Genomic DNA, 17,253 nt, shown 5'->3' with positions numbered 1-17,253 from the left:
AGTGCTATCAACCCTTATACTGTGTTGATACTTTCAGCTCTGTACACTGTAAACTCCATATATTGTGTCAACACAATAAACTCTGGAGGTGCTTGGTATTACTGGTTTACTGCACTATTTTTTCAGTGGTATGTACCATGGTACTTTGTAACTCTACTAGTAGTTTCCACCACAAGTAACATACAAAACTTCCTGAGTAATCTTGTTAAGAATTTAATTATTTGAACAGCATGTTTTCATTGGTCAGAACAAAATAAATATAACAAATCATATCTTTTTTTTACACATAAGTTGTATTTGTCACAATTTAATTTTGAATATTACAAATAAAATTATATTTATGATCCTTTATTCACGTGCTTAACACATGTCACATGGTGGCCAAATGAAATGTTGTGTAAGGTATTCAGGCAAAAGCAACTTTTGGAAACATTTTGGATTGAAATAGATTGTCCTTTTTTATTTTTTTACTGGTGTATTTTAATGAGTTAAGTATACAGATTCCATGGCAAGACTGCAGATCATATTAGGATTAAGAGAGCAACTGTTTTCCTTCGAGTTTTACACAATTTCTTTTGTCCACTAAATATTTACTCGTTTGTTGAGTAACTGTGTTTTATTCTACAGTGTAAACTGAATCATCCCACATATAGTTTTTAGATCACAATTTATACAACAATCAACATACACATAGCCAATTCATCTACTTAATGGTACTGACCATTTAATGTTAGAGAGGGGGAGAGGCTGTGATTTTCTTTTGAAGTGAGATATTGTCTCAAGTTAATTTTTTTCAGATACTAGAACGGATATAATATGCTGGCATTTAAATCAGAGCAAGATATTTCTCCATCTATTGACAGAACATTAAATTGTTGGTCTCTGATATAAATATGGTATTTTCTGATACATATTGCAGAATGTTCAGAAATAACATGGTACAATTTTTTTTCGTGGTACCCAGTTACCATAAATTTCATATACTTTGTCAATACTATTCACTGTGTATACTGTGCTGCCAACTGCATATACTGTGTCAGTACTGTCAACTCCATATACTGTGTAAATTCTACCAATTCTGAATATGCTATTAGTGCTATAAACTCTGTATACTGTGTCAGTACTGTCAACTCTTTATACTATGTCAGTACTATCAACTCCATATACTGAATCAGTATGATCAATTTCATATATTGTGTCAGTACAGTCAACTCAGTATACTGTGTCAGTACTGTCAACTCAGTATACTGTGTCAGTACAGTCAACTCAGTATACTGTGTCAGTAGTCAACTCCATATACTGTGTCAGTACTATCAACTCCATATACTGTGTCATTACTGTCAACTCAGTATACTGTGTCAGTACAGTCAACTCAGTATACTGTGTCAGTACAGTCAACTCCATATACTGTGTCAGTACTATCAACTTCATATACTGTGTCAGTACTGTCAACTCCATATACCATATTTGCTAGCCTATAAGTCAGTGCAGAATATAAGTCCATCCTTCATCCATTTATAAGTCAATGCTGAGTATGAGACAAGGCCAGAACAAAACCTCAGTTTTATATTGTAACTAAAAGTACCTATTTGGTTTCACACAAAGTATTTTAAAAGTATTTTGTACTTTAAGCTACAGCTGACCTGAACATTTATTGAGTTACAGAGAGGATAAAATTAGTGATGATGTATGGAATTAAACTATAATAACTTCTGGTTCTGTAAATATTAAAAGTATCACTGTATACTGTTTCAGATTACCAGCAATGGGAAATTGCATCACTAGTGCTAAAAAATTGCTTTCTCCACATTTTTTTTGGAAGAGAAATGCAGAGAGATACATATGTATTCCATCACATTTTTCTTCTTGCACCTTGTGATCAAAATAAAATATGGCCTGATATATGAGAGAGAGAGAGAGATTCCAGCTCTTTGTGTGTTTTTTGGACCTTACTGCCCCTGTTTAGCTGAAGCTTTTGTCAGAGAGAGAGAAAACATTAATAAATTAAATAGTTGATGTAAATGCTGAAAATACATACCTTCAGGGTTTAAATATTCACAATAGTTATATCCATATAGACTCCATTTAGGTTAAATCCCAAGAATGACCATTTTACATGCAGTCTAATTTTTTTGCAAGTATAACAACCTCTTCATTTCCAACATATAAGATTTTATTTTAAATTGCATGTACTCTTCCTGTACTTAGGAGTCAATTGTTTTTGATCTTTGCTCATGCTATATGTTACTGTAATTGCTATCATTCCTATTGGCAAGTTCAAAAGATGTCACTAGTTGAGAAATTTACACGAGTAACCACCAGGCATTTCCTTTCATCATATGGTACCATATTCATAATAACCATGGGTAGCCTCATTTCTGTATTGGTAGCCTCACTAATCTGATCTTGTCTGCCAAATTTTGACCTTAAACAGGTACTAGCTTAAGAAAACCTGACTACAGCTGTAGCATACTTAATTAGCATGTAAATATCACTACAAAGTCACATAAGTCTTGGACAATGGAAGTAATAACTAAAACTAGAAGGAATTGCTTACCTAGTGGTATTAATTGATAATGGAATATGGTACTGCACTTTTGCACATGAGTAAGATAACAGACATCAAGTAAGTGAACAATAAAGTCAGATTACTGTACAATCTTTCTCTCTCTCTCTTTCTTTCTCTCTCTCTCTCTCTCTCTCTCTCTCTCTCTCTCTTTCTCTGTCTTAATGGGGCATTATTTTTATTTGATTATGAGGTGCAGTAAGAAAATGGTGATGGAATATCTGTATTTGTCATGGTTATTCATCTTATTCATCTTCTAACGCACATATATCAAATTTAAACAGCGTATATTACTAATACATGCTGCTTTAGTGCAGTTACATCTGATGTATGTTCATTTTTAATACTGACCATCATGCAATTGCTTAAAATCCTTATATATTTTTTCATACACAATCTCTTCCCCAAAATGAAATATTATTTTAAACCTTATTAATCATACTTTTGGAGAATTTTTTTCCATATAAAAAATATGTGACATATGATGACATTGATTTGGATGACAAAATCCATATATAAGTTGATTTGGAGTATAAGACAAAGCTAAGATTTTCTGGTAAAAAAGTATCGTCTTATAGGCTGGCAAATGTGGTACTGTGTTAGTACTATCAACTCCATATACTGTGTCAGTACTATCAACTCCATATACTGTGTCAGTACTATCACCTCCATATACTGTGTCAGTATGATCAAGTCCATATACTTTATCACCTCAGTATACTGTATCAGTATGATCAACTCCATATACTTTGTCAATACCATGATCCTATTTCAAATAACTATTGAATTCAAGATGTAATATGAATAGGTGCTAATTGTGCAGTCAATATATTGGTATGTATTTACTGATGTGGACATAAATATTTCATCGCATACTAAATTCCCATGTCATATTTAGAATAAATTTGGAAATGGATTAAGTAACAACATGGGAAACCACATTAAAAGGAACTACTTCTGTTTAACAAAACTTTCTTTTTTATTATCTAAACCTTGTGCAGTCTTACAAAACTCTATTTAATTTGTGTTGTATGTACCCCGCTACCTACAAACATATTATGAATTATGTAATGAATCGTAAAAACAGCTATGCTTGGCAAGGCAGATTTATATTGGGCATTGTACAGATCTATCTACCATCCATTTTAGATAGAGTTATATAGGTCAGATATATAGCTGCATATAAAAACATCTGGATTAAAGCCAGAGTTGCCATAATAAGGTACGGGCCATCTTCAATGTAATATACTTACGGATAGTTAAAATAATTATTAGTATACACTCTATTCTGCTAGTGCATAGTGCAACAGCAGGGCTGCTAAAAACTTATGAGATTGTCATTTTGTTTCTGTCAGTCACAAATAACTTTACTTTTGTAATGTCAGTTTTTTTTGGCTCAGAGTAAAACCTCAGTCTCAAGAATTTTATGATCTCCAGGCGCGGAGAGTTTCCTCTGTCAGCCAGTCAGAAACAGCCTTTCAAATGTATTATTATTTGTGACATGTCAAAACAAAATCTCAAGCCGAAACTCAAGCTCAGGTTGATTTCCAAGTCCGATCCGAGTCCATTTCATTTATAGTTGAACTTGGTTTAAAAAAGAGAATTTAGTGTACATTACTTTTAATTTTCCTGTATGTAAACTGAAATAAATGATATGGTTACAAGTCATTTACTTTCTTGTACATTTTCCTGTATGTGAACTGAAATGAATGATATGATTACAAGTCATTTACTTTCTTGTACAGAAACTCGTGATGAATTGATTATGTTGTGCATGGTGCAGATCAAAAACTCTGTCAAGGAGAAGAAACACAAAGCTTTGGCCATTGAGCTGTTGGGAGATATTCTGGATATCATCTTCAACTTAAAGAAGGTAGGTTTTGGATGTCAAAGATTTGAATACAGCTAAGTCTTGATCATCCAGACTTGGTTTATCAGACTTTTGCATGAATAAAATGCCATGGAGACATGGGCAGTATTCACTGTTCTGTGATACAGTGGAATAACTTCACTGTATACTTAAAGATGTACTATTTAAGTAGATTTTGCAAGGTCTCATAATGGGTGCATTGCACCCAATCATGAGACACCTTGTATAGAGCTAAGTTCAGCAACAAGAAATAATGATGCTTCAGAGAGCACTTCAAACCCACTTCCCTCCTAAAATACATTCTAGAATTAAGACCTGCACTTACCAATGAGTATTTTTTTGAAGTTTTGACCCAAAAATATTTATTTGTACTTGTTAAAGCATGTGTTATAGCATTGCTTATGGTTTCCATCTATTTTATAATCAGACAGTTTTTATATGCCTTCTATAAGGATGAGTATAACATATCGTGGTGTTGCACAATAACTTTGGTTGTCCACCATCTACAATTGCCTTGTGGATGATTTGTACTTTGGATAAGTAAAACCCTATTAATTTCAGGCTCAGAACAGCAAAGGTCAAGTTCACTGTTACTGAGAGAAGGAAAATGGTTTCCACACAATTCTCAAGTTCTTCACCATCAGCAGTTACCAAACTTTGTAACTAGCTTGTACTTGGGTAAGGAAGAACTCCATCAATATCAGGGTCGAAAGATAAAAGGTCAAGGGCACTGACTGAAAGTAGAAATATAGTTTCTGGACAGTAATTCAAATTTCCACTCTCAATAGTTACTGAACTTTCTGGATGGCTTGGACTTGGGATAAAGAAGAACCTTATTGTTTTCATTCTTAAAAGGAAAAAGATCTAGGTCACAATGAATGAAACAAAAATGGTTTCTGTACAATAACTCAAGTTCTCCATCATCAATGGTTATGAGACTTTGTGAATGGCTTGCACTTTTCTATTCAAAAGGTTAGAGATCAAGGTCACTTTGACTGAATGACTTGCACATAATAACAAAAGTTCTATATGACCTACATCACCAACTTTGTGATTGGTTTGCAATTAGGGTTGGGATGAAGGCTATTGATATTCAAGTCAAAAAGTCAAAGGTCAAAGTAAGACACAAACAGAAGTAAAATAGTTTGTGCATAATAATATTAGTTTCACACCTGACCCCAAACATTGTGGATAGCTCGCACTTAGGGTAAGGAAACATACACACACACACACATGCACACACACACACCTTTCCTTTTTTAAATGCCTTATCTGATCTTAATACCTTTGGAGTATATTATCCACACCTTGCAAATCTAGCCCTCCCAGGCTTGCAATTAGAAAAAAAGTGCTTAAATGTCATCTGCTTCCAAAAGTTGAAGTCATGCTAAAGTGGTCTCCCCTTGGATTGGATCCATGTACAGTCACTTCATCAGTTACATATTCTACTTGTTTTAGGAAGCAGACTCATTTTTGAAATCTCACATAACCAAAATCCACTTGTGCCTGTTATCATATGAGCCATTCTGGTGAGTTTTCTCAAACAGGGCATCATATTCCGTTCAAATTTCAGTCTTGTTCATACTTGTTTTTCATCAAGGACCAATATTTTGCTCATACATTTTTTAAATTTCAGTATATGATAAAGACATCTGCACCACGTCAGTTGCCTTTCCATGGCTCCATAGCACTGCTGTTGACCTTTTCTATGAATTCTGTCAAACAATTGTCAATTACTACATGTTGAAAGGTCATGCATGTTGTATTCATAGGCATTTTGCCCTAATCATTAGCATTCTTTCACAGTTAGGGTAACACAGGCTGTTTTCACCAGTGCCTGCCATTGTTCTGCTGTGTGTATTGGTATGTGCCTGCAAATACAATAAACAGGATTGAGTAAGTGTCGTGTAAATGTCTTCAGTTAGACCAATGTCAATCACCCTACCTGAATTTCTGTTGTATGAGGTGCAATTTTGGGTGATTCATTTCATATGTGCTTAAACTAGCCTGAGGAGGTATGGGCAATCATTATTACCACTTGCTATGAGCAGTGAATGAGTGAGAAAATGTATGATTAAGGATGTGGACTCCATCAGTTTTGCTCCCTTGCCAACACTTCACTCCATCTCACGGGCCCCATGTGGCCAAGTGGTCTAAAGTGTTTGCCTTTTCCAATCACTGTCATCTCACCTCTTTGGGTTTGAGTCTTGGTCTCAACCAGTGTGTATATGTGAGAAAGCTTGTCAGTAGCTTCCCTTGGGTCAGTAGTTTGTCCTGGGGTTTTCCTGGGTTCTTCCCCCACCAGTTATACTGGCCATTATCTATAGCCTATCATGTGCTAAAAATGGCTGTAAACCCACAAGTACAAGACTCTCTCTCTCACTGCAAATAATTTGGATTTTCACAATACAGTGGGCCATGGTATGGCAGCTTATCCAGACAAGTAGTATGCAGTCAACACAGTGTATCTTGGTACTAGCTATGGTGACATTTCCCAGGATATCTAGTACCAGACTTGTGGCATCAAAAACTACACAGCTTTGTCAGTCTGCACCTTAAACTCATGGGACCAGATATGGTAATTGACTTTCCCAGTTCCAGCTCCAGTTCTGAGCTGAATGCCAATTACATCAAGAATGTTCAACACCAAATTCGGGTATGTTAATTGATTTTCATAGTTTACCCCCTCCCAGCTTTAAGCAGCACTGGCAACCAAGTAAACAGAATCAATAAACAAAATCTTGCACTAACCAGTACTGACCCCCAAGGAAGATAGTAGACCAGCACCAGACAGTTCCTCCATCATCAGTCTAGGCTGTGTCACCGGCAAGGGCAACACATATTCCGTGCCTTGAGATAGCTGCCTACCAACATGGACAGAGTCCTAGCCTTTGTTCTCTGTTCCACACAGCCTCTTTTATAAGCTATGTTGTTGCACACCGCAGAAAAAAAAGGGCTACCTCTTCTTACGCTTAAAATGATTGATGGTCACAAGTGTGATCTTTCTTTATCGATTCAGCAATATTCAGAGAAAACTTGGACTTCCATGCATTAAACAATTTTTTTCACCTTTGTCAATGAGCTTTGCCTGCCTCTACTTTCAAAGCTCCTTTTGGTTTCCATGCCAGTTGATCTCATTTGGTTTCATTGAAAAAACAAGTAATTTGCATAATAACTGCATGTAGACTGCACAATAACTACATGTAAATTGCACAATAACTACATGTTGACTGCAATTAATTGTTATCAGCAAGTTTGGCAGACTGATGCAGATATGTTTTTTTATTTTATAGAATAGCAGAAGTTTCAGAGTTTATTCAACAAATTATGAATGCTTTCCTTAAGTCCAAAAACTGCTATATAAAGTGATTAATCATACCACACAATAGTTGCCTAGGTTGTAATGGAGTTTTGTTGGTTCAGCAGTCACAAGGCATGAACCATGAACCTACAGGCTCTTTGTGGTAGTATTGGACTCATTTCTACCGTTTGTTGACACAGGTTTTAACATCTGTATCCACTGTGATATCAAACATAATACCATTCAGTTTGAAAGTGTAGTAACAAATGACGTCATGCATATCCGAAGTAATTACAGTATCATATAAAGTATTGCATTGAAATAACTGTGAGTTTTGTGTCAGAGAGAATTATTTCTTATCAATTGTCCTCCAAGGTTGCAGGTCTGCGCTCATCGAAAAGGGTAAGTGTAATTGCTGAGCATAGCTGATGCCGTCTTTTTTCTGCTTTTGAGCTTCGCTGCTGTTTATTTTAAGAAATGATTTTAATTTTGCAGAAGTTACATAGAACATTTTGGTTTTCTTTGAGACATGGTTGGGTCAAGTGTCCTATACTACACCTCATGTGTACAGATTGTTTTGTTGCATTTGAACTGAGTTTTTTAAATGCCTTTTTTATAGTTTTAATAAAGTGTGATGTCATTATTTCATTCTAGTGAAAGTTGCATTGTGATTCATGTAATATTACAGCAGTGATGAAAATTATTTTTCAACAAATATTTATATTTTACTGCAGATAACTAGGGTAATAAATTATGACTGGATTGCAAATCTCTCGAGTAAAACAATAGACAGCCAGATTAAAATGATTGATTAGGCAGTGGTTATTGTAATGCTCGCTGTCTAATATGAAAGAAGACTTTCATGAAAGATTACATTTAACGTTAGGAATAAATTTTTGGACGATATGAGATGGAACCTGTTTATGTACTTTTTATTTGACTATACAGATTTTATAACAAGGATTCATCCCTTAAGCTGGATAGTAATTATCCCCAACATTTTTTTTAAAGAGAAAAGTATCTTGGATATTGTGGTACCCTCTGTCTGTCCCTCGTCTGTCTGCCACCATCTGTCCATCATTCTGCCTGTCCTTTATCACATTTCCTAAATCAATGTGTGGAAACTCCTTAAACTTGAATATGTGTCAGGATGGCATGGATTCCTTTATTTCTGTAACATTCGTATAAATTTTACAAACTTGCATTACTTTAAATGTTGACATTGGCACATGTTCTTGGTAGTCCATACTTGTTTTAAGCATGATTAAAAAATCTACATTTAAGACTTTTGCTCTTTTGATGTTATTTTGATTATTTTCAAATATAAGTATGTCATGCTCATTGGCTCCATAAGACTGGCTGATGGAGGACATACCTAATTTATGAAATTGTTTTTATTGTTGCTATTGTTGTAGGGTTTAACACCATTTTTCAGCACACGATAGGCTATACATGGTGGCCAGTATTAATGGTGGAGGAAGAACCCAGGGAAACCCTGGAAAGAACCACCAACCCACGAGAAGCTACTGGCAAGCTTTCTCACATAACCACATTGGCTGAATCTGAGACTTGAACCCACGCAGACAGAGGTGAGATGGCAGTGATCCATAACGGAGAGCTCTTTAGACCACTTGGCCACTCGGGACCCCTGAAATTGTTTTTAAAATAGTTCTAGATTTACTGAGCAGCTATGGGAAGGTTTGAAAGCCTTTTTTTATGGTTTTGAGACGCCTTAAAACTAGGCAGACCAATAACTATGTTCAAACAAAATTTAGGCTATGGACTTGTAAGTCTTGTGCTTTCCTAGTGTTATTTAGCAATGATAAATATGCTGAACTTGAGAGTTCCTTAAGGGTATGTCAAAATTTGAACATGTCTATGTACTGAAAATATTTGTTTAAAAATGAGCAAATGTGAAGGAGCTAATATTGAACAAACTGCATCCAAATATGTAAATAAAGGAAAATATTATTAGAGATTAAATATTTAGTAATGATGGACTTTAACTTTAATAAAAGAAGACCATGAATGAATGCTATAATTAGCCCATCTTAACAGGTTGACTTTTAAAAGCTGCATTGAACTTTAAGCTTTTCTTCAGTTGAAAAACTAATTCAGAGCAAAAAAATCAACTTTTATTTAGTTTCACTAATCATAGACCAGAAGACCTTATGAAATGAACTGTTTTCTGTTATCCACTATCTGGCACCCGTCTGCCTGTTTGCACAAGTTTGTTGTCATGGCTCCTTCTAAACTCAAAATTGCTTGGAAGTTTGCCATAAAACTTTAAACACGCACATTTATCCCAGGTTCTAGTTGTTTCTGAATAAAAATGTTGCTGCTCGGTCATGTAGCAGGAACACCACAGGATCCTGAAAATCTCATCAATACTGCAGAAGAATGGATGGTCATATCAAGATGGAAGTTTCTTGAAAAGGCCTAGTATTATATTTAGTTTATAATGAACGAAAGTGTTGCAAGCTGGCATCCTGTATGGCTGCCACAGCAGCCATCTTGAAAATCTTATTGTTGCTACTTCTTTTGAATAGAAAGTTGTATGAAAATGGGGTTTACTAAAAGACTTCATATGGTGTCTAATTGTCCTAAATGAAAATGCTGCTGATCTGATATTCCAATATGGCCACCACAACAGCTGTCTTGAAATTGTGTTATTACTGATCCAACAGAATGAAAGCCATATTAACATGGACATTTTACCAGGGGATTTCTTGTGATGTCTAACTGGTCCTAAACGAAAATGGTTCCACTCATATCTAATATGGCTATTTTAAAAATCTTCTTGTTGCTATTGAAACTAAATGGAATGTTATATCAACATTGGGGTTTCACAAAAACATTGGGTTTTCACAAAATACTTCTTTTTATGTGTTGTTGGTACTAAATGAAAATGGTGCCAATCTGATATCCAGTATGGCCACCAAAGCAGCCATCTTGAACATGTTGTTATTGCTACTAGTCCTAACTGGAAACTCATATGCTCGGTTATGGAGGAACTAACTGGAAATGTTTAAAGGTTATAATTGACATACTTGTTTTTCAACCTTTTCAATGTATTGATTTTCTGCATGCAGTAGAACTTTCTGATAATTTTCATAAAAGGGTCCCCCACAGTGATGCTGTACAAGAATTATTTGATTACATGGGTTTTTGAAAATTCATCTTTAGGTTAATCAGAACTACATTAATGCCATTTTGCAGTGCACAGTATTTTACTCATGCTGCTTGTTTTTCACCACTGAATACAGTATATATATTATTCACTTAATATAAGCAGATGTGCCCTAAATATTCCAGCTAATATAATCAGATCTCTCAAAAAAGATGTCATTCATTTCTGTTTTGCTAAATAATTAGGAAACTGTTTCCTTCCAGAGCTTTGCTTGTATTATTCGGAATTTGATCTACAAGTTTCTTCAATCCCTTATTATCAGATACATTTTAAGTGACCACAATTTAATGTTATTTAAGCTTTAAAAATCCTTTTTTGATGTATCTTTTCTGTTTTAAGAGCATTCATGTATAGTCTTCCTATATTTTATGAGCATACATGTATATCCTTTCTAGATATCATGAGCATACCTGTACAGTGCAACCCCGCTATAACATGCCCCGCTTTAACGCAAATTCGGATATAACGCGGTCGTGGTATGGCTCCCGAAATTTCGTATATTCATTCACACATGAAAAAATATTTTTGGTACATGAAATATTTTATAAAAAATTTATTATCATTATGGGGAGGAGATCGCGTATGAATTCCAGTATAATATGATTGTGGTGTGGTTCCTGAAATTTTAGATACATGTATTTGTATTTTTTTCATACCAGGAAAGAAAATTTTTTAAGTATGAGAAATAGTGTGTAAAACATTTATCATTTTGGGGAAGAGTTCGCGTGTGAATTTTGATATAATACGATTGTGGCGTAGCTTCTGAAATTTAGCAATATCACCAGGTTCTTGAAGTGTTATGCCAAAATAAACATTATTGGAAATGTTACTTATTACTGGTCCATGAGTAAAATCAGTAAGTCGTCTTTGTGATTGTCTTCAATTAATTCTGTATACAATTGTTGCGCAAACAATAGCCAACATGTGTTTCTTCTTTAACTACACAATCAAGGAGCAGACAATGCGGTGGTTGTTAAAAGATTCTCACAGTTTAATAAACATAAAAAAACAAAAGCCACCAAGATGTTTGCTGGGCTTGGCGGTGTTATTAGACGCAATCAGTTGACCAGTAAATAATGTCCGCTTTATTAGCTAGAAATTGAAAGGGTATGAAACTGTACATTCATTCAACTTTAATTTTTTTTTATAAAAGTGACTCGTGACCATTGCAGGCCTAATGCACTTAGTTCACGGGTTTTACATGCGTATGGGGTTTTCTTATGAACTCATTATTAATTTCCTATTTTTTATAAAAAATATTTCACCGTTATGTAAAAGCAACTTCACAAACAGAATTCTTTCTCTGCACTTTGCGCAAAAACAATTTGTTATCATTTTGGGGAAAAGATTGTGTATGAATTCGAATACAATACAATATATAATACGATTGTGGCATGGTTCCTGAAATTTTAAATACATGTATGTGTATTTTTCTCCTACTCTGAAGTATGAGGAATAGTGTGTAAAATGTTTATTATCATTTTGTGGAATAGTTCACGTACAAATTTGAATCTAATATGATTGTGGCTTGGCTTCTGAAATTTAAGAATTTCACCAGGTTCTTGAAGTGTTATGCCAAAATAAACATTATCGGAAATGTTACTTATTACCGATCCAGGAATAAAGCCAGTAAGTCGTCTATGTGATTGTCTTCAATTAATTCTGTATACAGTCATTGCTCAAACAATAGCCGACATGTGTTTCTTCTTTAACTGCATACACAGCCAAGGAGCAGACAATGCGGTGGTTGATAAAAGAGTCTCACAACTTAATAAACATCAAAAAATGAAAGCCACTGACATGTTTTCTGGGCTTGGTGGTGTTATTAGACGCAGTCAATTGACCAGTAAATAATGTCCGCTTTATTAGCTGGATATCGAAAGGGAATGAAATTGTACATGCGTTCAGCTTAAAAAACTGTATAAACGTGACTCATGACCGTTGCAGGCCTACTGCACTTAGTTTTCAGGTTTTACATGGGTATGGTGTTTGTTTATGAACTCGTCATTAATTTCCTATATTTTATTAATTTTTTTTACCATTATGGAAAAGCAAGTTCACAAACGCAAGTCGTTCTCTGCATTTTGCACAGTGATTAGTATAGTAGTTTTCACACGTTCTTTCAATATTTACAAAATCTGAAGTAAATGTTATATGCATGCTGAAAGCATGTGTTGATTGTTAATTATTCTTGCTGTAGTCATTCAAACGAATAGGCATACAAGCGTTAATTAGTGGAAATTTGCAATGACCCGTAGACGTGCTTTGTCTTTCTAAACCTAATTTTGCTGTTAATTTTTCCCATTGAATTCAGACACATAATGATGTGTGACAAAATTATTGAATAGTTTAAATATGTATGCAATTTTGGCAATGGAATTACATAATTATGGATTAATTGCAAGCCCCGACGATACGATATCAGACGGCAAGTAAACAGTGTTGGTACTCTGATCATGATGTATATTAGATGTTGAATTCAGACAATGATCTGGAAAAAAATATTGAATAGTTGATGAATAGATTTTATAGTTTATTTTATATACCTTTTGTAGAACTTAAACATCTTTACATCTTATGTTTTATCTTGTAGTATTTCATGCTTGCATTTATATGAAAGGGTTTTTCATTCTAACTTCTATTTTCAGTTCCTTATATATCAATTTTTATAAATTCCTTATATATACATTTTGTTAAATTCCTTACACATTTTTATTAATTCCTTATATAATATATAGATTTTTATTAATTCAGTTTTTATTGGCACCATATAATCCTTGTTAACATCGAAATAGAATCCATACAAAGCATTCATAATAATGCATTCACTATCAGGAATTATCCTAAAAATTACACATGTCATTCTGGGTCCAATATTGTCATTTGTTATATGAAAGAATTTGTAATAGTGGAGTTTGTTATTGTCAGGGAATCACTGTATATACTTTTAATAACTACTTCAAATATTATAATGTTTTATCAACATCGACCTTTTTTATATCATTCTTATCCTAATGCTGTATATGAAACTGAATTCCCTCATTATAATAAAGTATATGAATCTGAATTCCCACATTATAATAAAGTATATGAAACTGGATTCCCTCATTATAATAAAGTATATGAAACTGGATTCCCTCATTATAATAAAGTATATGAATCTGAATTCCCTCATTATAATAAAGTATATGAAACTGGATTCCCTCATTATAATGAAGTATATAAAATTGAACTACCTCATTATAATGAAGTATATAAAACTAAATTCCCTAATTATAATGAAGTATATGAAACTGGATTCTCTCATTATAATGAAGTATATAAAATTGAATTCCCTCATTATGATGCTGTTCATGGGAACCATAGAGTATACTGGCATATAGTGAAACTTCCTTATAATGACGTATGTGATCCAGTGATCCCTCATTCAAATTATGTCATTTGGAGTCATAGAGTATACTGCCTTATAGTGAGATTACCTTATAATGAAGTGTAGTAACCCCTAATAATGCTGTCCATGGGAGTCATAGAATATGCTGCCTGTGCTGTGGAACAAAAAGAGCATAGGCCTAAGCCCCACACAGAAACAGCATAGGCCAAAGCCCCACACAAAAACAGCAAAGGCCTAGGACCTACACAAAAAGAGCATAGGCTTAGGCCCCACACAAAAACAGCATAGACATAGGCCCCACACAAAAACAGCATAGGCCTAGGCCCCACACAAAAATGGCATAGACCCAGGCCATATACCACCATGTTGGCCAATTCTGCAGGTCAGGTAATTCTGTGCATTGATTTGACATTACTGTAAACATTGGATCATGTGTTGTTTTTGGTCAAATATCCAATTTGTATCAAGAACGAATGATCATCCTTTAATTAAGGAAAGTGGTATTCATAAAATGTACACAAATATACCACATTTCTACCCTAAATGCATATGAAAATGTGATATCGAAATGTCAACATGAAGACCCATTCCATGACCTTTTTGAACTTGTAACCTAGAAAATCCTATGTATCTTTTAGAATCATACAATAAATACATTGTATAAAAGATGGAAATGTTTACCATAAAACAATACTGCATTTTAATCCAAGTTTCCAATTTTGCAAGTTGTCTCACACATACAAAATTGTCTTCTATCCAAAATGTCAACTTGCCTCCATAATAGGATACTCAAGAAATTCCACAGCAAATATAGTCTGTTTCAATATTTTTGGTAATTTTTTTCCCATAAACCAGATGTTGTAAACACATTACATCATAATCATTGTTGTTGCGCTTCAACATAATAGCTTTTTTAAAATAAAATGTTGAACTTTACATATTTTTTTTTACAAGATCAGTTGAGTTTAAAAGGTAAAATCTTGTAAAATCAATAAAAGTTCTATCTCCAACAAAAGGTTATTGCAAACTATGATTTTATAAAAACTATAACTTTTAGAGATGGCATTCCATTTAAATTTCTCTTTGTGTTGCTACATTTGGCAAGACATTATCATACACATTTTGCAGTAAAAGTGATTCTATTAAATATGGAAGATCCTGGTCAACTTTTCTTTAACAGTCAAGTTTCCTTGTTGTGTTCAAGTCCTTTCTATTGCCTCTCCTCATAGAATAATTTTTATGAATAGGATTTAATTTTTAATCATTTTTCTAAGCCAGCCTTTTTCCTGGTTCTGCAAGTATTTCTTTTTAAGGTTTCCTGATGTTAGACAACATGGTGGTGTTTTAGCTGAGTGAATCTGTCACTGTCCTATCATCTGATTTCCTGATGTTAAACAACACGTTTGTGTTTTAAGCTTAATGAATCTGTCACTGTCCTAGCATCTGATGTCTTCAGTTAGTTTGTGTTCAGTACTTTTATTTTTATGGATGCATATTTCCTGAAAATTCATTAACCTAATTAGCAAGTAATTAAAAATTTACTTACCATATACACTCACTTATAAGTCGAAGCAAACTTCAAACAACAAAGATGCTGATCTGCTGTAGCATTATGTGATGGCAGATCTGGGTCTGTGTTGTTCTACTGATTATTCCTAACAAACTACACAGACCCAGACATGCTTAGCGCATTATGTGATGGCAGATCAGGGTCTGTGTTTTTCTACTGATTACTCCTAACAAATTGAACTGACCCATGTCTGTTAGCGCATTATGTGATTCCAGGTCAGAGCCTGTGTTGTTCTACTGATTACTCCTAACAAACTGCACAGACCCAGATCTGTTAGTGCATTATGTGATGGCAGATCTGGGTCTGTGCACTTTGCAGTTTGTGTCGACTTATAGGCGAGTTTATATGGTACATTACCAGTTTATGGATTAGAGCAGATTATACTCTTGTGCATTAAATGTTTCCTTTCTCACTCCAGAGAGTTATTTCATGTAACAGTGGCTAAAATGAAACTTTTGTGTTTGATTTCAGACAATGAACATACAAAAGGATATCAAAACTGTTGTGTCTGCCATTTTTGATATTGTCATGCAGTCTGCCAGTGAATCAAGCAACGAAAAGTCATGGGCATCATTGGCTTACACACTAAGTGCAAGGAAAGCAGAGGTAAATTTGTACCATTATTTGTCAGAGTTTGTTGTAGGTATGACTACTCACTTATAAGTTGGGTCCAATTGCAAACAACATAGACCCAGATCAGCTGTCACATGATGCACTAGCAGACCAAGGTAAATGTTGTTTGTTCTACTAGTTTTTCTCCCAATAAACTGTGTTGATTGCCTATGTATTATGCGATGGTAACTCTGTGTCTGTATAGTTTGCAGTTGAATCTGACTTATAAGCAAATATATACGGTAATAATTACATCCTCAATCATCATTATCTATCTTATTCCTCAGATTTTCAAACTTTAATTTTAATTTGCTGTCATAAAAATCAAAAGCAACAAGTTTTGTTTAAAGTTGCCTTAGGGAAGTAAGAATAAATATTAGTTTTTACTGACTTTATAAAAATGAACATGAAAGGGAATGCATATTTTAAAAAAAAAGTAAATCAAAGTTGGAGCTATAATTTTCCAATTATTTGCCACATTTAGCGCTGAAAAATGTTGATGTGGTCTATCATCTGTTGTTCCAGAGAAGGTTTGCATTCTGGAATTTTCTGTTCTGGATCTGACTTGTATTCAGCTATAGTCATTACTAATTTGCTGACATAAATTATTGCTAAATTATGCAATTCTGCATGTTCCTTTGTTAGGAAATTGAAATATAGTTCCATGCATCATTTATACAACCTTAGAAATATGTGGCACTAGCAGGTATCAGCTATTTGCAAGGGTAAAGTGATGTAGACAATGGCACTTTA

At 34.2% G+C, this 17,253-nt stretch overlaps 1 protein-coding gene across 3 annotated transcripts in view; it reads left to right on the top strand.

Annotated features, from left to right (window-relative positions):
* Window positions 1-17,253, top strand: part of LOC149802224 (dedicator of cytokinesis protein 4-like) — a 365,588-nt gene that overhangs the window by 167,418 nt on the left and 180,917 nt on the right. For 2 of the 3 annotated variants that reach the window (XM_089956651.1, XM_089956649.1), the window contains 3 exons: window positions 4,312-4,439; window positions 8,113-8,139; window positions 16,360-16,494. In XM_089956651.1, the coding sequence (XP_089812777.1) occupies window positions 4,312-4,439; window positions 8,113-8,139; window positions 16,360-16,494 (290 nt within the window). The remainder of the gene's footprint in view (window positions 1-4,311; window positions 4,440-8,112; window positions 8,140-16,359; window positions 16,495-17,253) is intronic. The other variant, XM_089956650.1, reaches the window with a different exon arrangement.

This window comes from Sinohyriopsis cumingii, chromosome 4 (assembly GCF_028554795.1).
Source record: "Sinohyriopsis cumingii isolate HCF-2022 chromosome 4, ASM2855479v2, whole genome shotgun sequence".
NCBI lineage: Eukaryota > Metazoa > Mollusca > Bivalvia > Unionida > Unionidae > Sinohyriopsis > Sinohyriopsis cumingii.
Note: the sequence above shows the minus strand (reverse complement) of the source record. Positions and strands in the feature narration are given on the sequence as shown.